This window comes from Pollachius pollachius, assembly GCF_949987615.1.
Source record: "Pollachius pollachius genome assembly, chromosome: 3".
NCBI lineage: Eukaryota > Metazoa > Chordata > Actinopteri > Gadiformes > Gadidae > Pollachius > Pollachius pollachius.
This window is the reverse complement of record NC_136936.1, coordinates 11,105,202-11,126,882: the sequence shown is the minus strand read 5'-3', so window position 1 is coordinate 11,126,882 and position 21,681 is coordinate 11,105,202. Positions and strand designations below refer to the sequence as shown.

At 45.5% G+C, this 21,681-nt stretch overlaps 3 protein-coding genes across 4 annotated transcripts; 1 reads left to right on the top strand and 2 right to left on the bottom strand.

Moving 5' to 3' along the window:
- Positions 1-1,727: 1,727 nt before the first annotated feature.
- On the bottom strand, positions 1,728-7,844 carry LOC307072581 (transcription regulator protein BACH1-like). Of its 2 annotated transcripts, none has more exons than XM_079731931.1 (5): positions 7,764-7,844; positions 6,156-6,415; positions 4,430-5,713; positions 3,868-4,074; positions 1,728-3,255 (listed from the first exon to the last, which is right to left on the bottom strand). In XM_079731931.1, exons 2-5 carry the CDS (start codon positions 6,396-6,398, stop codon positions 2,893-2,895), a joined length of 2,097 nt encoding a protein of 698 aa, XP_079588057.1. In that variant the 5' UTR covers positions 6,399-6,415; positions 7,764-7,844; the 3' UTR covers positions 1,728-2,892. The 2 variants fall into 2 exon arrangements, with proteins under 2 accessions (XP_079588057.1, XP_079588058.1); XM_079731932.1 differs by lacking the exon at positions 7,764-7,844 and adding an exon at positions 7,198-7,684.
- A 308-nt stretch (positions 7,845-8,152) lies between these two features.
- usp16 (ubiquitin specific peptidase 16) lies at positions 8,153-16,622 on the bottom strand. The gene is made up of 18 exons (XM_079731923.1): positions 16,546-16,622; positions 16,109-16,178; positions 15,810-15,988; positions 15,315-15,418; positions 14,777-14,892; positions 14,327-14,514; positions 13,966-14,061; positions 13,623-13,753; positions 13,228-13,315; positions 12,868-12,949; positions 12,674-12,765; positions 12,198-12,251; positions 11,637-11,804; positions 10,446-11,274; positions 10,125-10,219; positions 9,843-9,929; positions 9,368-9,509; positions 8,153-8,989 (listed from the first exon to the last, which is right to left on the bottom strand). Exons 2-18 carry the CDS (start codon positions 16,170-16,172, stop codon positions 8,862-8,864), a joined length of 2,643 nt encoding a protein of 880 aa, XP_079588049.1. The 5' UTR covers positions 16,173-16,178; positions 16,546-16,622; the 3' UTR covers positions 8,153-8,861.
- Positions 16,623-16,968: 346 nt separating this feature from the next.
- On the top strand, positions 16,969-18,592 carry rwdd2b (RWD domain containing 2B). The gene is made up of 4 exons (XM_079731935.1): positions 16,969-17,349; positions 17,443-17,510; positions 17,730-18,086; positions 18,257-18,592. The coding sequence occupies exons 1-4, from the start codon at positions 17,137-17,139 to the stop codon at positions 18,507-18,509; spliced, it is 891 nt and encodes a 296-aa protein (XP_079588061.1). The 5' UTR covers positions 16,969-17,136; the 3' UTR covers positions 18,510-18,592.
- Positions 18,593-21,681: the final 3,089 nt, after the last annotated feature.

Sequence of the window (21,681 nt, the reverse complement as noted above, 5' to 3'; positions counted from 1 at the left end):
TTATTTTTCAATTTCTTTCTGAAAAGAAATTTGTCAATATTTTTGTTTAAAGATCTCTTAATGTCAATCTTTTTGCTTTTCTTCTTTTTGTATTATTGACGTATATGAAGATGCATGTATATGTTCTTGTCATGTTGGCATTGTTTCAGAACGACTAAAGTTATGCAACAAACTTATTTTTACCTTTATTTACCGCTTGCTCTATTTCATTTTCATTTCGTTTTCTGTGTGTTTATGCGTGTGTCTGTACCCTTTTTTGTGACAGTTTCAAAGTCACTCAATTAATTTCCCTTAATCAGAAACATTCAACGTTCGAGAATATTCTGGATGCAGCGTTGCCGTGGTGCTGCCGTTGGCGTCGGGAGCGCTGTAAATGGGTCAGACCTCTGGAACAAGCGAAGACGTGTGAAGGTAATCTGACAGAGAACAACAAGCTGTTCTCTAATCTGTCTGTCATGGGAGCAGAGTGCGAGCTAGCTGCGCTACTAGTCTCACATTCTGCCCTGAGATTACACGTTTATGACCTTTCCACTATAATCCATTCAATGGGATACACCACCCTTCCACACACACGCACACACACCACACAATTGTGCATTACGCAAAGAATCAGGCCTGCTTTTGTAATCAGTCAAGAATCAAGAGATCAACAGTTGGTGAGGCATCAGATGTGTCTGCTGGGTTCCTTCAGCCGCGGACGCTACAGTTCATAGTATTTGGTTTAGTCAACTAGTGTGCTTACCATGTTGCCGATACACCTTGCCGTGACTGCAAGTTTGAGTCCCACCTGACGTCCTATTTCCTTCTATCTCTGTCCGCCCAATGTCTGGTCCATCAAGGCCTTTATAACAATGTGTTGAAGAAAGTTTGATATTTTCACTGATAGATTTTAGTGGGGACATCACAAGTGGAAGTGTCCCAGATGTATGATGGTGGATCAGCCTACCCAGTGTACTGTAGGCTAAACAGTTTTCAAGATTTCACTGTATGACATTTATTCCCAAGTGTGACATGACACTGACATTTTTGTGAATTTGGGCCTTCACTCTAATCTGGATTATGCCAGGATTATTCCAATTAGGCGTATTGTTACCGCAATCCGTCACAGCGTTCCACAATCCGAAAATGTGCCAAGAAGAAAAATGAGCGAATAGAAAACGAAAAAAAAAAAGGGTCTGGGGAAGGTATAATTACCTACCGCATTCTGAGAGGAAAAGAGAATATGTTCGGTGAGGGATGAGACTGTTAGATATGAGTCGGGAGTTTTTTTTTCTACATTAATCTCTTGTTGTAACGACCGTCTAAGGGTTTGGGAATCTGATGAGTTCCAGGATTGGGTTTAACTGCTTTCATTTTGTTTCTGTGGACTTTAATCTTCCAGCCCTGCGTTCTTAATCACATCTCGGCGCGCGCCGTTAATCTGCCATGAATGAGGACGGGATTACGGGCTTCTGACCTTGCTGCCATACTGCACACACCACCACTCCTCTCCTCACCCATCCCCACCCTGCCAGCCACCACTACCATCTTAACCCTACCCCACAACTTTCTCCACCTCCCTCTCAAACCGCACCACTCTCCAACTTCCTCGCCAACCACGCCACCACCCTCTCCAACCCCACCTTCTGACAGCCCACTAGCCCCCTCTCACATGCAACCACCCTTTCAAACCCCCATCCAGACATCCCCTCCACTCCAAAAGCGTGAAAAATCATAATTTTAGCATATTAACCCAAAATGCTAAAACATTTATTAAAATTCTTTACATAGAATGTTATAATTTTTCATTGGTTTTGTGTGATTGCAGATCATTTGAGATGTCATTGATTAATAAACAGGCCGCCATGTTGGAGGTTTAATTTGACATGGGTTTTCCCTCCAGCTGTGTGTCAGGGTCAGGGGGGCACATTTTTTTATGTTAATACTTTTATTGATACTTAAAGGTATTACGCAGAGGAAGAATACTAACCAGGGAACCAGACGAATCTGCGAGCTCATGTTTAATTTGCTCTTGCAGATATTTGCGAATCGGTCCAGTGATATCGGGCCAGCAGAATACTGGATATCAGGCATTTAATACATGGTTCATTAACTACGGTAAACTATATTTAAACAACAATGTAATGTAACACATTTCCTCAGTGAAACCGTTTCAAACTAGACTCAACATTTCCAAACGCATTGTATCTAATTCCCAGAATTAATACTTCAAATGCTACATCCAAGATTCAATTTACCCAGAGGAGAAATCCGTCAGCTGTGACATTGCATCCAAAATCGATGATAACGTGGTTTAGGTGATAATGCAGGACAACGTTAAGTGGTTGTCATAAAAATATGTGACATATAATATGATCTCCTATCTATATATATGTTAGATTTGATGTACAAAATTTGCCTTTCATTTTACACATGAGAGAGAAAGTGAGAGATAGTGAGAGAGTAGGAAGAGTTTAAACAGTAATTGCATCCATAATCTCTTCAGAGGTGGTCTACTTTTCCCTGAGAGAAGAAAACTGTTTTACTAAAACGTGTCCGAAGACTGTTTAAAGGGAACCTCTTGCACACGTGCACGTTCAAAAGTACAAGGACGTCACAACCGTTATAAAGATAAAACATCAGAAATATAATACTGTTCTCTGCATTTCAAATGTGCTGAAATGCATAAAACCAACCGAGTGGTGGGAAACTTCCCTGTGCAGAGTAAAGTGACCAACTAAAAAGAGATCATACAGTGCCGTCTCAACACGCAGGATTCAGGAGCACCACGGAGGAGGACGAGGAGTCCTTTCTAAGACCGCCCCCCTCGTCCTCCTCTCTGGACTCAAGCACATCCTGAGTCTAAAGGGCGTCGGCCAAAGACCGGCGTTTCTGCCTGGACCAGCGAACGGGTCAGGCCTCCGAAGACCCTGCAGCCTCCTCCTCCTCCGTCCCCCAGCTGAAGGCCTGATGGTCCTGGGTTCGGAGCAACCCGCTGCCAGGGCTCCACGTCGAGGGGGGTGGAGGGCCCCCCGGGATGCCAAGGAGCGCCTGGGGGTCCGGGTCGGGGAACGGTTCTTCTTGACTGGGCTTCATGAGGAGGGAAGACGCAGGGCAGTCGGAGGTGGAGACCTTGGCGAGGAGCTGAAGGTGGTCTTGCTGGGGGTCCGACTGCTCGCTGACGGTCTTGCTGAACTTGGAGAGGTGTTGTCGGGCCGTGCCCAGGTCCTGCTCCAGCCGGACGTGCTCCTCCATCATCCGCTTCTTCTCCTCTTGCTTGGGGGGGAGGAACAGAATTGAAGAACAGAAACAAGTGTCTTATAGGAACAGTAATCGACTAGCAGCAGTCACCAAGTGCCTGCTGACATGCCTGAGATCAAATAAATATTTGTTTATAATGAAAACATTTTAAATCTTGAAAGTCCAAAAATTAAAACTACTCATTATTCAAGGACTCTTTTCTATATACAACTCGCTCACTTTTTAAATCTAAGAGTGCAGTATGTTGTAGAATAAGGTTTGCTTTCAACCGAGACACCAGCCTCTGGCGCCCTCTATTGGTCTATGTTAGGTGGACTTTTAAGGGGTCCTTGCACACTGCGCGAACAAACGACTACCAACACCAACATCGTGCCAGTGGGATTACCCGTTGCTGGCTATTGCCTGACGAAGTACCTTCTTTGCTAAAGTGCTAAATCGTGTTGGCCAACTTCGGCCTCCATCCCGATGTATCACAAGCGTGTGTCTGCGTGTTTTGGGGCAGTGTGTGCAAGCACCTTAACGGCCCCCTGGTTTACAACACACAAGGTGTAACGGCCCGGTAGGCTAATCTCGCCACCGTGTGTCTAAGTGCTGCATACTCCCCGCGTGTGAAGTCCCTGTATTTACCAGTGTATTGATCTCCACCTCCAGCGTCTGGATGCTGTCCAGCTTCCTCTTCCTGCAGCGCTGCGCCGCCGCACGATTCTTGCTGCGACGGCGGACGTCGTGGACGAACTCCAGCTGCTCGGCGGTCAGCTGGTGCTGCCGCAGGAGCTGCTGGAAGGCGCTGCGGCTCAGGCGGGAGATCAGGTCCACGGGGAAGGGCAGCTGCACCTGCAGGGGCCACAGGGGGACCTTCAGCTTCCAGCCAGGGATACTAATGCGTCATAGCGGTTTGTGATACATTCTCAGAGAACGCAGAGGACCCCGTCACAACGATAGCAGCCACTGCCTCCACCCTTCGTTTAAACTCCCGGGTTCTGGTCAGCCCTACTCCCAACCCACCACCCCACACTGATACAGCTGTTTATCTGACACACCAGACTTAATATGAACTGTGCCTACAAATTAAACATCGACAGTGTCTATCTAGATGGAATAGTGCCATCTATTGGACTGAAAGCTTATATTATTTTATAAAGCAGCAATAACCAACGCTACACACGATCAAACAAGGTCAAAAACAAACCTCAGCCACCACTTCTCCGCCCTTGTCGTCCTCCTCCGTGTCCACGTCCGAGTCGTCGGCGGAGTTCAGGGACGAGGACATGTAGGGGCTCCTCTCCGAGAGCGACAGGCTATCGACGCCGGCCGCGGCCTCGGGCGCGTCCCCAGGCACGTCCCCCACGCCCCCCAGGTCTCGGAGGAAGGGGCAGTCCCCGGTGCTGGAGCTCAGGTCCAGCTGCTTCAGCCAGTGGAAGTCGGCCGCCTTGGCCATGGTCCCCTGGTCCCCGGGGTCCGCCGGGTCCAGGTGGGGCCAGAAGCCCGTCGCCAGGTGCTCCGCCACCTCCCTCTCCACGCTGCTCCTCTGCCCGCACGCCACCACGTCCTCCTGGGTGAGGTCCAGGCCCGGCGGGAGCGCGGCGGGCTCCGGGAGCCCCACGTCGTCCGGCCCGGATCTGTCCGCCACGCCGGACCGCGCCCCCTCCGCCGCCCCCCGCTCCGGGAGCCCGGCCGTGGGGGGGACGCGGTGGGTCTCGGCCGTGACGAGGCAACAAGAGGCAGGGCTGCACTCGATCTCAGCGCCCATGGTCTCCACGGGTTGGTTGGGGTTGTTGGGGCCCGTGGGACCGCCGGCGGGATCCATGAGGTCGGCAGGAGTCAAACTGAGCAGGGCCGGAGAGGAGGAGGTGGACATGGGGCAGCGAAGGCTGCAGAGCGGCAAGTCCAGGGTGTGTTCATCGGACTCACCACCCAGATCCAGAAGGTCTCTTTGGCAGAACGAAGAGGGTTGATCTGGCTCTGTGCTGGTGGTGCTGGTGGTGGTGCTGGTGCTGGTGGTGGTGGCTGTGGTGTTGGCGGTCGCCTCGGGGCAAGGCAGGGACAGGATCGGACACACACCCTCGCCCGTAATCCCTGGCATGCGAGAGGCGTAGGTCCCCAGACAGAACCCGTCTTCTTCTTCTTCTTCTGCTCCCACCGTGCTGGGCAGGGGGTTTAGGGGACACTGGGATGGGAACGCGATCCGGGGGTCTTCCGAAGGCACGGTTTCGCGTCGCTCTGCTTCGCCGGTCTTCATTCCACGCTCAAGGGCGGGAGGCCTAGTCTGACAGCATCTTCTTCTGTCAGTTTCCTTGACGGGGGTTCGGCTGCTGGAGAACTTGGGCAGGAGGAAGTTGAAGCAGGCGCTCTCCATGTTGTGGAAGCCCAGGGCTTCGGCGCTCTGGTGAATGGCATGGATGTTGTCTTTGGTGAAGAGCAGCTTGGAGGTGTAAGCAAACTGGAGCAGAGGTTCAAAGCCTTCTGCCGTAACCTGGGGATGAGAAACATTCTCTTGAATGAAGAGGCCATGCTAGTGTACTCTGATACCTAAAAAAAACGAACTACATCTTTTCCTAAACCAACCATTTATATCCAGTCTGGGATCAATAAAGAACATTTTATAATATCTTAAAAATGTAAATCACCATTTTTTCCGAGAGAGTCGCATGTTATGTTCTCAAGGCCGTGGCGGGGGAGTTAGACCAGTGTATTAATCACTTTATAGTGATATAGTTATCATAGAAGTCAAGGGACTACATTTCCCAGGATCCCATGCATACACTAGGCGACACAACACGACGACATCATGGCACATCATGACAACATGGCGACATCATCATGACATCAACATGACATCGTCACAACATCACCACGACATCACGGCGACATCATCACGACATCACGGCCACGTGCTCCGCCGTGACCCAACGGACCTGGTCTGGCAGGGTGATGATGGCGTGGCTCCCCGTCAGGCCGCTGACGCGCCCGTGGAAGAAGTCGCTGCAGGAGGCCAGGACCGCGGCATGCGCGCGGAAGTGCTGGTCGCCCGTCGCCACGGTGACATCGCACAGCGCGTCCCGCCGCCGCTGCTCGTCAAGACGGCGCAGGACGTGGGCGGCGTGCACGGCCGACTCGAAGGTGAACCCTGAGGTGGAGCGAGGGGCTGGGAGAGACATGACTCTCGGGACTCAGCCTGAGTGTAGTGGGACGGCAGACGTTTTTAATACATGGAAACTTCCAGAGGGTTCAGATACATTTCATTGAGGAGCAGTTAGGGTACGTGGCTCGAGGATGAGGAAAGGTTAGGCTGTGGGCATTGGGGTGTGAGGTGGGGTATCTTTTAGCTGTTAGATAAAGATCCCAGTCGGTACACTATCTAGTTCAAACATGGTGGGGTTCAACATTCTAATGATAGACGACTTTCACAATGAGAGCTTAGCAAATAATAGGAAAAATAAACTTCCTCTTTCCACGCTAAACCATGAAGATATGACCAGAACAAGCTAATCCTGTGGAACTACAGCCTAATCTACTACAGGCCTTGTTTCCAGAAGACAGCATGATGTCTAGCAACAAAAAGATTACAGAGGAAATACTAAATTGCGTCGTTATCTAATATACTCCTAAACAGTTTGGTTTGCCTCATCGTTTCATCTATATGGTTAACGTTGGACCTCTTTGAATACAAAAAGATGTTGGACGTTCACACATGCATAAAAAATTATCATAAATTAATGAGTGCTCAAAAGCCTTTAACTACTGACAGACTAGTTTTCAGTATAATCATATAAGTATAATATTAATAATGAAATGTATATAATTGTCAAATGATATAATAATAAATTGTATTTATAAAGCGCTTACACAGTGGATAAGGTTACTAATAGGTGTAAGTGTAAGAATATATAAACACGTTTAGAAATACATTTTTGAAGATATGGAACTTTTGTCACTTTTGAAACTAGTGGCATTTACCCCGAAAGTTGACTTCTGCAAATTCACCCTTTCCTGTGAAGTAGTCACGAGCTTGCCTAGAGTGACATAAACTGTAGGAGTTGTAAATGTTATACCACACAATGACGTGACATAAGTGGCTGGATTGAGGGGTTTTAATGAAAGATTAGGAACCTATAGGAGTGGTGTGGTGGTTTGACTCCCAACTTAAAAGGTACTGGACTCGGTACCACATGAAAGTCGCTTTGGATGAAAGCATCTGCCAACACTTGTGTAAAATAGTAATAAGTTAATCATACACTAAGTTGAGAAATAGTCAGATAAATGCTGACTCATGGTTAGATAACTGGAAAGTTTTGTCACGTATACCAGCTATATATATATTAAAAAAAAAACAATAACAGCACACACCACATACTTTCAGTCCCGTACTCGTATAGTACATTTTAACGGTAGAAAAATAGGCAAATACCCGGCCTGACGAGATAAAAACATCTGTCGGCAGCTGGCTCTTAAAATGATCTCCCTTGTGATTAAAATAACATGGAAAATTATTAATTTGAAGACACAAAATATGAATCACTGACCTGCCATCTGAAAATTATGATATTGTCAACAATCAGCGACCACGGACGCGTTTTCAGCCACCCATGTGTCATGTGACCAGGAAGGGCTGCGTCTCCACGCAGTACGCAGGCGCACTGACGCGCTCTTTGCAATAGTAGTGCAAAGGAATGCGACCAAAATAATTCTACATCAGGCGTTTATTAATATTGGACACCAGATTTAAAAGACCCAGATATAAATACTCCATAGAAATAGTTTTGTAATTATTAGGCTACAACACATTCTGTAAGTACATAATGTATTAGTTTGGGTCTTTGGGTCATGTTTGTCTACAAATCACGATTTATTTACTTTTTTTATATATATATATATATATATATATATATATATATATATATATATATATATATATATATATATATATAATCAGTCAGCGTTGGGGTCAACTGCATCTCATGTTATTAATACAAAATCAAAGTCTTTCATGTATTGTTAGCGTCGATTTTCTCCCTTAAAAACATTAGCAGCTCAACTGGTAAATTCCAACCATCCTCATACTTATCCATCATATGCAGGCATAATGCAGAAAAATTATCTTGCCAACATGCCATTGGCAAAGAAAAAAGTAATATAGCCTTCTTAATACTGCCAGCTACTACAAATTCATGTTTTCTTTCCATTCATATAATAATTGAAGCACAAACTGCAGTTTGTAGCAATAGGCAACACAAATATGTTAAAATAGAGGTATCCATTTTAAACTGGCTATTTCATTTCCATAATTGATTCACTATTCTATAACAGTTATTTGTAAAAAAAAAAAAAAAATCAAATAAGACAAACTGGATAATGGACAACTCTGGTGTTGCTTGTCCCAAGAGCTGACAAGAGATGAGTGTTACGGTAGAGAAGATAGAAAACTGAAAAAAAAAGGCATTTTTTGTTTTTTGACAATGAAATGGTTCATAGTCCGCAGTGGTCCACACACCAGCAGTATTTTAGATCAGATCCTAGTTTTTATTATGGATCTGAAGCAGCAGCGACGGTGGTGGTGGTGGTGGTGTTGTTCCCTGAGAGGGTGGGGCTAGTGTCAGGGGGTCAGGGGGTCAAGGTCAAGGTCAGGAGGACATCCTCTCGTAGAACAGAAGGTAGGCCTGCGAGCCCTGGGCCTTGCTCTCAGTCACCGGCTGCACGCTGCTGTCGCTGGCGTGGTACCAGGTACCTCTCGGGGCCTGCAGCGGCTCGGCTGGGAGAGGAGAGAGACAGGAGCCCGGTTACTGTCTGACTCACATTTACAACTGAATTCCCATTCCATTTACGTTGTCCTGCAGAGCCTCGCTTACACTACAACACATCAGCACATGACCAAACACTCCATTCAGATTATACACAATGAAAGCTTTTATTCTAGTACTGTCCTGTACTTGCTGCTGTGGCACTTAAATGTCCTGCATAGGACAAATTAACTACCAAGTTATCTTAACATTCCAACCGTTCAGGTAGGCATTATAAAGAGTATGAATACAGTCTATAGCGTCTCAAGTATCCAGTCTTTGCCACATGAATGAAGCCTGGATAACCGTGTGTTTTGGGGGGTTAACAGGACCGTAACGGGGGGTCTTACCCGATGCCGGGAGTCCGTTTTTGGAGTGCCTGTCGGGCCAGGCCTTGACGTACGCCGTGTAGTGACCGGACCGCATGGTACCGCTGTGTTCCACGATACCATACAGGCTGTACAGCACCTTGGACTCCCCCTCCGGAACATTCTGGTGGAGGGAAGTCAGACGGGTTAGGGTGTTGGGACTCCCAGCCGAATGGGTCTGGGTTCGATGGCCCACAGTCCACCTGTAGGCATTCTCGAGCAAGAGCCCTAACCCCTACCTGCACCTTGACGACATGTATCTTAACACATATACTCACAGTAATTCATTATCAACGAAGTCGTCTGTTAAAATGAATAGCAAACTGTTCAGCACTGTTATTCATTTAGAGTTTGAACTATTCTATTGGACCCAACCTGTCGAATGTAACTACTCACAAACATGACGCATTATTTGGTGGGCAACATGTTGAAATCACTGTTCCACCTCCATGTTTACCTTGCATGTTGCAGTGCAGTACGGAGCCAGGTCCAGCACCTGGGGAAACTGGACGTGTCGGTTCACCTTGCAGACGCTGTAGCCCACCTGGACACACCATCAGATGGTAGGTTAGTCACTTTCATTGTCACACAGTGCTTGGTTCTCATAAAGGAGGTGTGAAAGTGCTTGGTTCTCATAAAGGAGGTGTGACAGTGCTTGGTTCTCATAAAGGAGGTGCTACAGTGCTTGGTTCTCATAAAGGAGGTGTGACAGTGCTTGGTTCTTCTGAAGTTGTCCTACCTGTTGGAACCTCTTGAGATGCAGTGTGAGGACGGGAGGAGGAGTGGAGATCAACATCTGCTTCAGACCGTCCGTGTAGACCTTCTTCTGGGAGCCTACGCAAGGTAAGAAGAAGGTAAACCTCCAAACAGACGGGAACAGGCCGTTCTCATCCGGTTAAAGCATTTGGATTGGAAATGTTACAATGCAGGGGCACACTCAGGCACACACACAATGTGCCGGACACTTGACAAACTTTAACAAGATCAAAACAGCTTTAACACACACACACACACACACAAACAATGTTACGGATGTAACAAGTAAGCAGCCTTTATTCACCTTGTCGCCGGGTGCAGGCGACACACAGCAGGCTGTTGGTTTGGGTCAGGTGCTCCACCTCAGTGAAGTGGTAGAGGGACGATAGGACCGAGCACTCTTGCCTCTCCGGCCCCACCCGCCTCGCCAGCGTCTCAAAGGCCAGCGCTGGGTCCTGGTTCACCACCGTGTACTCCTTAGCCCCACCCAAGGCACCGGGCTCCGCCCGTACGCCATCCTCCTCCCCTTCCAGGAAGGCGTCGTTCAGAGACATGCTTTCCATTCCCTCAGCTATGTCCTCGTCCTCGTCCTCCTCGTCCTCCTCCTCATCTACATCAATGTTGTCGGACATCTTTGAATCTTCCCGGGCGCCGTTCTCTGCCATGGCGGTACAACAGTTGCCGTCTGCGACCGACTCCTCTCCATCCACTCCCGGGGCGGCTGGAGCCACTTCCTGTTCGGCTACAACCCCTTCCTGTTTAGCTGCAACCCCTTCCTGTTTGGCAGCAACAACCTCCTGGTTAGTGGCATCCGTTTCCAGGTTGGCTGCAACCACTTTCTGGTTGGTGGCAGCCATTTCTTGGTTAGACGTAACCACTTCCTGGTTGGTCAAGGCCACTTCCTGGTCGGTCAAGGTCACTTCCTGCTGCTGTTCGCCGTTTTGTGTGACGGACGTTTCTTGGGAGGTGACGGGTGTCTGATTGTTCCCCGCCGTGTTTTCATGAGCTCCTTCCTCACAGTTGGTCTCACTGCTCGGGATGGTTGGGTCTTCCTGCAAGCTCTCGTCCGCACTACCAGGCACCAGACCGTCCAGCGTGGGCTTCCCCTCCTGCTTCTGCTGTCGCCGTTGATTCTGGTTGTACAGGGGGAAGGAACGAAGGTCAGCTGCCCTCTGGTATTCTTGGTCTTAGTGGCACACTATGCTGGCTAAATGTATGTGTTGAAAGTACATCCAAACTATGGATGCATTTTGGACGCATACATTTGGCGTGCGTTGAGTATTTCGCCAAAACTACAACACAAAACCAGCATTCCAATGTTTCCATCCACTTTACTTGGGAGAGTCTCTGACATAATCCCAGTTTTTGGTTGATGAAAAACATCATAATGTGGGCAGATGGTTAAAACACATTTAAAATGTATCCACATTAGTGTGGCCATGGCCTTAGTAACAGGCCCCAAGACAAAGGTGACCGGGGGGCCGTGCTAGCCTACCTTGGCTTGTTTCTTGGCCTGCTTCTTGGCCTTCTTCTGCTGGTACTTGCTGCCGGTACCGGAGAGGCCGTCATCGCTGGTGTCATCCAGAGCCGGGCTGGCCCGGCCCTCCGGGCTCGAGTCCCACGCCTTTGGGACCACCTTCTTCTGGCTCTTTTTCCTGTACGCCTGCAAAAATGCATTTATATAAATGTGTTTAAAGCAAAATAACAAAGACCATAGATAGATGTAATAAAAAATAAATGATAATGAGATCGTTGACTATGCCAATCAACTCTATACAAGCGAATAGCTCCATCCACTTGCTGACACATTTGGCTGATCTATTTTGCTGAAATACTGCCATCTAGTTGTCGTTAAAAAGTAAGAACAAAGTTATCAATTTAGATCAGCATAAAACATAATATAGAAACTGCAAGCATTGCGACGTGGCTTGCACTTTATATATCTGGGCAATAGGTCACAGCTACTTAAAAGAACAGTCATGCATTATAGTGTTGGTACGATTTGAAGCTCATAAATTTAATTCCTAACACCACAGAATCCTGCCGGGCGTGTTACCTCGTCAGCAACGGGGAGCGAAAGATCCAGAAACATTTCTGTTACTAGTGACACCTGTTAGAACAACACACAACGAAGCATCAGTTTAAAAATTAAGTCATCTTATTTTAATAGGTCAGGTTTTGACACAAATACTCAGTCCCCATTGTCCCATAGGGAAAATGGGGACTGAGTTGTGCAATATTTTCCATACAAGTATCGACATTACTAGTTGAACTATATTTCTGAGTAGTGCAGTCGCTGTATTTTAAATCAAACAGCTTTTCAGTAGCTAAGCACTTTCATTGATCAAGTTGCACGGGTAGCTTCCACACAAGCTACATTTCCCAAGCATTTCTGAGGCTCAAGCACAGCAGAGCTTTCTGCTGCATTCTGAAATACCCACGTACACTGGAAGCTTCATTAAATGTAGAGTAACTGGTAGCTTAGCCACACTTTCAACTAGCTTGCCCAACACTGCTCAAACTATTACGTACCGTTTTGCACTGTTGACACATGACAGTGCTGGTGAGTTCGCCACCAAACACCTGATCCACAAAGTTTTTAGGGAGTCCATTTTTCTCATACTCTGGAATCAGATGAATTCGAAAGTCACAAGACAACAAAAATGTCTGCCGCACACGACAAATAGTGATTAATCTAGACATCAAATTAGTTTAACAAGGTTTACCTTTAATGGTGATTTTGGACTGGTCTGCATCTATGCTTTTTCCCGACTTTTTTAAGTTATCCGATATTCCAGTAGTCACTCTCTGTGAAAAACACAACATATTCAGACTAACAGAGCTGCCAACTCTCGGGCATTGAACACAAATGACCCTCTTCACACATTCTCACGCCACAACTCCTATTTCTCATTCAAATGACACGCTATTACGGAAAGTTTTTATTAATATAATCCTCTTATATAATCATACGACGCAGGCCCAAGACTCGAACCATGCAGAGTTCTTTGAAATCTGACATGGTTTGTGGAGGGATGTGTCTTGGAGGAGGAGGAGGAGGAGGGAGGAGGAGGAGGAGGAGGTACCTTGGTCTCCTCAGCCCTCATCCCGTCCAGCAGGTAGCGGAGCAGCTCCTGGCTGTCCTGCTGCTGGAAGCCCTTGAAGCGAGCCGCCCTGGGAGAGAGACGTCCCGGGACCACAGTAAGACCCCATGGACATGGACTCATTTTCATATGACATTAATGTTTTTCGGTTTATTTTTTATACCCAGAGAATGTATTTTCTTCAATAAAATCCCTAATTTCCCATCCGCGATTTATACCGTTTTGTCTATTTTTTTAAAGAGTTAATGTCAGATTTTGATATGGTTTGTAATAATGGCTAATATACATGCCACCTGATGCTACAAGATGGCAATCCAACCCCTTTCAAGCACTACTTTTTCGCAGTGAGCACAAGCACTCAGTTCTTCTCCACTCACTTCTTGCAGACTTGTGAAAAGAGTTCCCTGGGTGTGACCACGCCCTTCTTGCACTCCGTGATCTCGTTGAGCAGGTGGGACATAGCCAGGGTGAGGGAGCCAGGGGTTTCCAGATGCACCTCCATAGGGGCCTGGAGTGAAAAAACAATATTGCAAAAAATCTCTGTATGGCCTGACTTAATGTGTAGTTAGGGAGTTTAACACCCATCCGAAAGTGCTGGCGTCAAACCCAAAACTACCTGGAGGCATCCTTGGGCAAGAGACTCCAAACCAATAACCCATCCTATTCTACAGTGAGTCTAGTGTCTAATCGAATGTCTTGTCCAGTGAAGGATGGACCCACCAGATTGGAGGATGCTGTAGGAGTGATCTTCAAGCAACTCTTGTTCTCTGTCAGCTGGTTGAGAACCTCCCTCAGCAGTTGGGTCTGGGAGAGGTTCTGGAGAGGACAACCACAGTTTACCCATCATGAAACATTACATTCAAAATCCTTTTGCCTTCACTAACAGCGGCAGAAAGGGTTACCCTAGTGGTGAAACCATTATTTCAGAGAAACTACTTTATTCATTACCTTTCCCTAATCTCCCATCAAGCAATAATAAATGTACATCCTATTAAGATTTTATTAAGATGATTAAGTCTCTGGACACTGATTTCAAAAGGGAGATCAGACTATACAGACAATATAGAATATACATTCCTACCTGAATGACAGCGTTAAAGAAGCACGTGTTGCCTAGGTTACTGAGGCCTTTGACTGCGACGGCGTTGGTCTCAGCTGGGCTTGACTTGGACGACTTCCCCGCGTTCTCCTTAGAGCTCCTCTTTACGTTCTCCTTGTTCTCCTCCTTTACATGAACCTCCTTTTCAGAACTGGCCTCTACCTTGGCCTCTGTAGGGAAGGCAGGAGGGAGAACATAACTTTGTTTGGTTGAATAAGACGTTATGGAGATGCTTTTATTCACATTGACTATTAGAGTATCAAAGGTCACTCAAATTGAGACATACTATATAGGAGCATGACAAACAGAGTGGTAGTGCGGAGTGGTAAGAAGTAGGGGCAGTATTGAGACAACCTTTTCTCTATACTGTATATATACACACGACTACGTATCCATAATATTATAATACGGACACAGGACTGGGTGACTCACTCCGCTGTGGAGTCTTCCACTTGGGGTCCGACAGCGCTTGCTTCTTAATGCTGGTCACCAGCTGAGCCAGCTGCCCTGTTTTAGAGTAGTGGACCTCGTCGTCACAGATGTAACACCTGCAAACAAACACACACTGTTTACTTAGCATCATGTGATGGAACCCATCACGGATGTATAAAGGACCACATTACACTTCTGTGTTTCCGTCGTGGGTCTTGATATGATTAAATAAATAAATAACCATTAATTCAGTGACAAATGTGATCTTTATCATGTGAAAATTTGTTGATATAAATGGAAATCGAGGGTTGAGAACCTTCTCAACTGATCTCTGAAAAATGAACAAGAAAACGTAAAAACAGGACGCAGGAAAGACTAGGCGGGCTAGCCGATGCCCTGACCTGTAGTTTAAACCTTTTGAAGAGCTGAACGTAACCTTCAGCGAGGGGCTCTGCGGGCTAAGCCGGTGAAATATAGACCCATGCGCAGAAGTATAATTTGTCCTTTATGACAGTAATGTGCTTTAGTGCTCCCTCACCACACGACCCAGGCATCCATGCTGAGCACCAGGAAGTGGGGGTCCGAGCGTGGGGTCTCGTAATGTTTGAGCGCATGCTTGTTTTCCGACAGGCGACCACAACCCTGGGGGGGTGGGGGGGGGAGATAGGGAAGATGTTGAACAGTTAGTCACAAAAGACAGTACTTAGAAGTCTGGTCAAAGGTAAGCTAGAATAAACTCGGCTAACTTTTGGACGTTTGTTGCAGTACCCCAAATAAAATAGTTCAACTAACATTGTGTTTTTGATTCCTTTGCACTAGGAATCGGAATCAAAAATATGATGTACATAAGAGAGGGCAGTGCACTCTATATAATCGTTATGAAACTTGGTTGTGCAGCAGTTTTTTGTTATTCTCTGATAACAATATTGATTGTATACCTTGATGGTTTTCAACCTCAATTGAAAGTCACTTTCAATAAAAGCATCTACTATATGACAGACTGTCTTAATGTAAATCAAATTGTTGTTCTCACCCTGTGTCCACATTTCAAGCACATCCACACTGCGGGTGGGTCCGGTGGGTCTTCTGTGGGCTCCTTTGGTTCCGTTGTATGCTCATTACAGCCTTGACAAGCGTTCCAGTCAATGTCCGCACTGGGTTTCTTCATAAAACTGCTATCAATCCCTTTCCGAATGTGATTGCACGATGGAGCTGTACATCAAGGTAGAGACATCATTAAACCATAAGGCGGAACCTAGTATCCATCTATATGGTTGACATGCCAACCATACTGATCTGTAAATCAGGATGAAGGTGGTACTTGGTATTTACCTGTCAATTCAATGTCGTCGTCCTCCTCGCGGGAGGATCGGTCTTTAACACGTTTCTTTCCCATTTCCACCTTAAGAAAATGTAACAGATTGGAAGGAGAAGGAAACACAATGACTTTCACATAAAAACGAAACTGATTCATGTACATGTGCCAAAGCACTTTACCCCCGGGCTGACGTCTTTAAAATAAAACGATCGTAACTATAAGCTATAACTGTTACGTTACGTTACTTCCCGAATCCTCATTCATTCTGATGATAATCCTGATGATGTTTGCTCTGATTTCACAGCTGGCAGCAGGTCTCCCTCATCCTACAATCTGGAATAACTCGTTCAACTACTGCAACAATTCAACATGTACATCTAGCCAAATTGCCGAAGAAGCAGTGAGGGAAGAAGAGGAATAAAAGTACGTAAGGAAGATGACAAAATAATACCTTTAGTTGTTATCGAGAGAAAAGAACCGGTGAGCATGTGAAGGCTGCTGGATCTACCGCTCTGTGTGCGACTCTCGGACTGCTCCGCACATCCGCCATGACGATTTCCGGTGTGATGTCCAGTGTGTTCCGTCGAAAACAGTCCGGGTGGACTGATGTTAGGGTTAAGGATATTACGGCACTCTTTATCGTTACTTATCTTCGTTATCTTCGTTACTTAAGTTCAAGTTTAAAAACAAATAATAATAATAATAATGTAGAAATGTTATTAAAGATTCTTCTAAATACAGCACAACAAAAGGAAACAATCCGGCTGGAAATCTAGACAATGATCCGGGTGGAAATATGAACTATGCGAAAGGTTCCCAACAAACGTTTACACGTCTACACGTTTTTGCTATCGTTACGATAATACAGGCATTAACGATTTCCATATTTCTTTGCAGGACAAAACTAGCGTTATGAATTAGTAGTAAAGTAAGTTTTATTTTAGAAATGCATAACAAGATAATATCTTTCAGTGTTTAAATAAGTGGGTAGTAATACTTAGGTTGACTGCAAAACCCCAAAGTCTACTTCACCGGTCACCCAATGTCTCAGTTGGAGTGGGCAGAGTCCCAACTCGCAGAGATAGAGTTGCTGTCGAGCATGTTTCCGACAGAGAGCGAGTTTGAGATCACGGATCAGGTGGCTCTAGCGGAGCTGCGGGAGTCCGTGGAGAGTCCATGCAGCGACGCTCCTCCTCATCCCTCCAGACCCCAGTTCCTCTTGAGACAGCGAGTAGACACCTCCTGCCACGGTGGGGTAAATATACGACCGACATCATCGCAGTGGTTTAACAGTCTCCTCTGTGTCTGACGATTGATGATTTAAGTTGCTTATTTGCCTTTTACTTAGGTTGACCTCACGTTGTCCTGCACTTTTCCATTCGATTATCCTAAAGTATTGCCAGAAATTAATGTGCGGTAAGTAAATCAATTATAATTATTAACTTATCATAAGGTCTAAAGGGGGGCGGGGGGAGGCTGGTACCTGATATCTATCTAAAATATACATTCACTGTCAATTATTGGATTAAGGTTTTTGCTATATTACTAAGTAGTAACTAGACAACATATGATGAATTATCATTTCTTGTCTCCTGAGACATTCTAATGTCTGTTTTTGTGGTACTGCTGCTCCAGTTGTACAGATCTGAACCGGGCCCAACAAACGCGTCTCCAGGCGGACCTTACATTCTACCTGCGGGAGAACTGCAGAGGGGACGTGTGTGTCCTGACGGCCGTGGAGTGGCTGAAGGACAACGCCCAGCACTACGTCGACCACACCTCCTCCGACTCTTCTACAGCGGCGGTGACCGGGGGGGTGGAGTTGTTCAGCCGGCTGTGGATCTACAGCCACCACATCTACAACAAGAACAAGAGGAAAAACATCCTGGAGTGGTCCAAGGAGTTGGGTCTCTCCGGCTTCAGCATGCCCGGGAAACCTGGCATTGTCTGCGTGGAGGGACCGCACGGCGCCTGCGAGGAGTTCTGGTCAAGGTGTGTGTGTTTGCGTGTGTGTGTGTGTGTGTGTGTGTGTGTGTGTGTGTTAGGCATAAGACATTTGGGGTTTGAACCTGGGTTGAACCTTAACTATCAACATTGACAAACCTGTCTCCACATTGACCAACCTGTCTCCACGATAACATATTTCTTCCTGCGTTCCACAGGCTCAAGGTTCTGACCTGGAAGAAGATCATGATCCGCCACCGCGAAGACGTGACCTTAGAGGAGGGGCGGGGCCAGGCGGATGACGAGAGCGACGTGGCCTCGCTGCGTAAGTTTAGCGGGTTCGAGGAAGCATCCTTCGATCCCCACGGCAACCGCGGGAACCACATGGACCTTGGCTTGCTCTACCGGTTTCTTAGCGAGAGGGGCTGCTGCGAGGTCTTCCAGATGTACTTTGGGGTTGAGGGTCGGTGAGACCGAAGAGGAAGAGTGTTTTTTTCGTGAGTGAGGCTTGAGGAAATTCTTAGCTGTGTGATAAAAAATGCTGCTAAATGACATTTTGTTTTATGTTGGGTTTAGAACATTTGTGTATGTTTTAAATAATTCTGATATTGTCTGGCCCTGATTCATTGAAGGAATCTTGCGTTTGATTATTAATTAGATCCCCATGGGATCCCAATAGTAAATGTAATAGTTCATATAGTTATAGAATTAGTGCTGAGGGTAATACCTCTTGGACAACCTCTTGTTGTTAACGGATTGAGTCATTAACAATAAGACTTATGACACAAGACATATTTCTTCAAAGACTGAACATCGAAACACATTTGGTCTCAAGCATTTCTATCAATATGTAAAATATATTGTGAAATAAAAATATTTATATATGTGAACTGTTTTGAAAGACCTTCCTTTATTTTCGTGCTTTTCTGAATTCTTATTTAATTTGCTGCCTTTGAGGTGACAGGATCCTATAAATCCCGAAGTATGAAATCCATAATTCTGGATTATCTAACCTGCTGTAAATTATAAACCAGAATTAATCCTTTTTCTTTTCTTTTTTTTTGAACTGCCATTAGATGGCAGTAGATCCCCATCAAACATTGCAAGGTGTAAATTGGCATAAAGTCACACAAGCAGCATAGCCAAACTACGTTTTGATGCAAAATGTTGTCCTATTTCTTGTTTTCAAATGAAAGTATATTTTATTACGATGTAACTTATTTTTTAACTAAATTAGTTTAGAAAAGAAATATCAATAAATTCTTATTTATGTAAAAATAAGGCAAAACGACTTTTTCACTGAAGCCAAAGTCAAAGATCTGCATGCATTCAAGTTATGCTTGCGGGAATTCAAAATATTGATTCTCTAGGATTCACTCACATCTCCTCACACAATAGCTACCGCTTGAGAAAATGGTGGCCGCACTTTTTTTTTTCTATTTGACCGAATGAATTAACCTCTTTCTCCAACGACTTAATTTGACAGTGTAAGAAAGACCTCAAATGACTGAGGGAAAATGGAGTTACAACAATGCCCCGAAGCCGCGTATAAATAGTTAGGTTGCGTTATCCGCCTCAGAAACATGTTTTGTTTAAAGGGAACATATTATGTCACCAGGTGTGAGTGTGATTAGCCTTACAAGCAGTTTCGAAAATCTGCCCCATATGACATCACTAGTGGGCGGGTCCACCTAGATCTGTGCTGGATAGCAGTCTACCAGTCTACCCAGTGGACTGAAGTTAACGTTCTATCTATCCAGCACGGGTCTAGGTGGACATGCCCACTAGTGATGTTATATGGGGCAGATTTTTGAAACTGCTTGTAAGGCTAATCACACTCACATCTGGTGGCATAATATGTCCCCTTTAACTTAATTTTCTTTTTAATAGAAAATCTATACAATAAACCATTCCACAAGTTTAAACACCCAACCACATACGCAACTACAGCCAACAGGTAATTTCGGACCCTATTCGGACAAGCTATAACTGTTATGTTACAAGCCAAGATCTGGCCGTTCCGAGACTACCCTCATCCTCTGCTACAACATCCGTTTCTCAGATCAAGGGGTCGGCTGGGAGCCATGAGAAATGGCCCCTGAGGGGGCCCTCTTCTGTCCCCGCTGATCACAGGACTCAGTCCCCGGTGTCCTTATCGCCGGACAGCCGGGAGAGTCTCAGGAAGAGGTTGTGGCCAGGTCTTCTTCCAACTATAAAGTACAGATTTCATCCATGTTTTGTGAGAGCCAGACATATTCTCAACAACAGCTTGTATCATTCTGTTAGATTCCCAATGAGGATAACGACCAGTAGAGAAAATAAAACAGGTTTAACTTGGGAAATATTAGCCTAAACCCTAAACACACAGTGATCATTATTATTACTTTGCTTGATAATAATGATGAAGAAAATGAATGTTGCCTCGCCATGACTCAACTTCCTCTACTTGATATATCTCAACAGCAATTGACCAGTCACAGTAGCAGTAAAATATGTTTGTCCCACCAAAAAAACAACGCAGGTGTCGAGATTGTAGCTCAACACAGGTGTGTGCGAATGGAGCAGAATGTGTTTAACCCATTTAATAGTATTCACACTCTGGGTATGAATCATTATGTTATTCATGAAAAAAAAAGATCAAACTGAAGGACATCATGCTATATATCATCCTCCAATCAGCCAATGCAACATTCATATTTGAACATTTATCAAAAGGAAAATGTCATGATAGTAATGTTAACATTGAGCCTGATAGCCAGTTTATTCTGGGTGGATGTTGCCATGGTTACGCCCCATCATGAAGTCTGGGTTCTAGTTATCAATGTAGCATCCCATTGTCGACTTTGGGTTGACTTTATCAAGGTAATGCCCTATCAACAGCTCTGGTTTGACATCACCATGGTGATGCCCAAGCAACAGCTCTGGAGTGACGTTACCATGGCATTGTCCTATCAAAAGCTCTGAGTGGACATTACCAAGAGTCCATCACCCTAGATTGGACTCCGGGTTGACGTTACCATGGTTATGCCCTATCAACAACCATGGTACCCCCCTATTGTCGACTGTTTGTCGACATTACCATGGTAACATCAGGCAGGGGAAAACAGGGGAGCAATACAGTCAATTCTTAAACTGTAACCTAGACATGATGCTGGAAATGCAATGCACGCCTTACAGTAGAAAGTCACTTTGATGACACAAGATTAATGTTTACACATTTTCTACTTATCATCACATAAGTTATCATATTGTTATCATCTTTCACTTCCCGCCAATGCTAGTTCACACAGCACGTGCTACCAAACCATGATGTATTTTTTTTCAGTAGATTTAACATGAAAAAAACAAACATTTACAGTACATGGATTAAGTGTGCCTTGATTCAGAAGTCCTTTTTTGATTTTTTTTTACTATTTAAAACTTTATTCACACTTGACTTGCTAGCATTTTTCTTGCTTGTTATTTCACACAATTATCTTATTCTGTATGTGTATTGAAGTGGTGATGCATATAATTGAATTAGTCTCGAACGTCATGGCAACGCTTCATCCTATCTGCAGAGTTGGCGCTCATTCGGAAGTCTAAGCCAATAGGAAATATGTGTGTGTATGTTGTTGTCTTCAGTGATTTGAAGGGGCCAGCA

Coding starts and splice junctions, on each gene's coding strand:
- LOC307072581 (XM_079731931.1), bottom strand. CDS start 6,398: ATGTCTCTCCCAGCCCCTCGCTCCACCTCAGGGTTCACCTTCGAGTCG. Junction 5,714..6,155: donor TCATCACCCTGCCAGACCAG/GTCCGTTGGGTC, acceptor TCTCATCCCCAG/GTTACGGCAGAAGGCTTTGA. Junction 3,256..3,867: donor AGGTGGAGATCAATACACTG/GTAAATACAGGG, acceptor CTCCCCCCCAAG/CAAGAGGAGAAGAAGCGGAT.
- usp16 (XM_079731923.1), bottom strand. CDS start 16,172: ATGGGAAAGAAACGTGTTAAAGACCGATCCTCCCGCGAGGAGGACGAC. Junction 14,062..14,326: donor TCTTTAACGCTGTCATTCAG/GTAGGAATGTAT, acceptor TGTCCTCTCCAG/AACCTCTCCCAGACCCAACT. Junction 11,805..12,197: donor CGCTCCCCGTTGCTGACGAG/GTAACACGCCCG, acceptor GCATTTTTGCAG/GCGTACAGGAAAAAGAGCCA.
- rwdd2b (XM_079731935.1), top strand. CDS start 17,137: ATGTCTCAGTTGGAGTGGGCAGAGTCCCAACTCGCAGAGATAGAGTTG. Junction 17,511..17,729: donor TTGCCAGAAATTAATGTGCG/GTAAGTAAATCA, acceptor CTGCTGCTCCAG/TTGTACAGATCTGAACCGGG. Junction 18,087..18,256: donor TGCGAGGAGTTCTGGTCAAG/GTGTGTGTGTTT, acceptor TGCGTTCCACAG/GCTCAAGGTTCTGACCTGGA.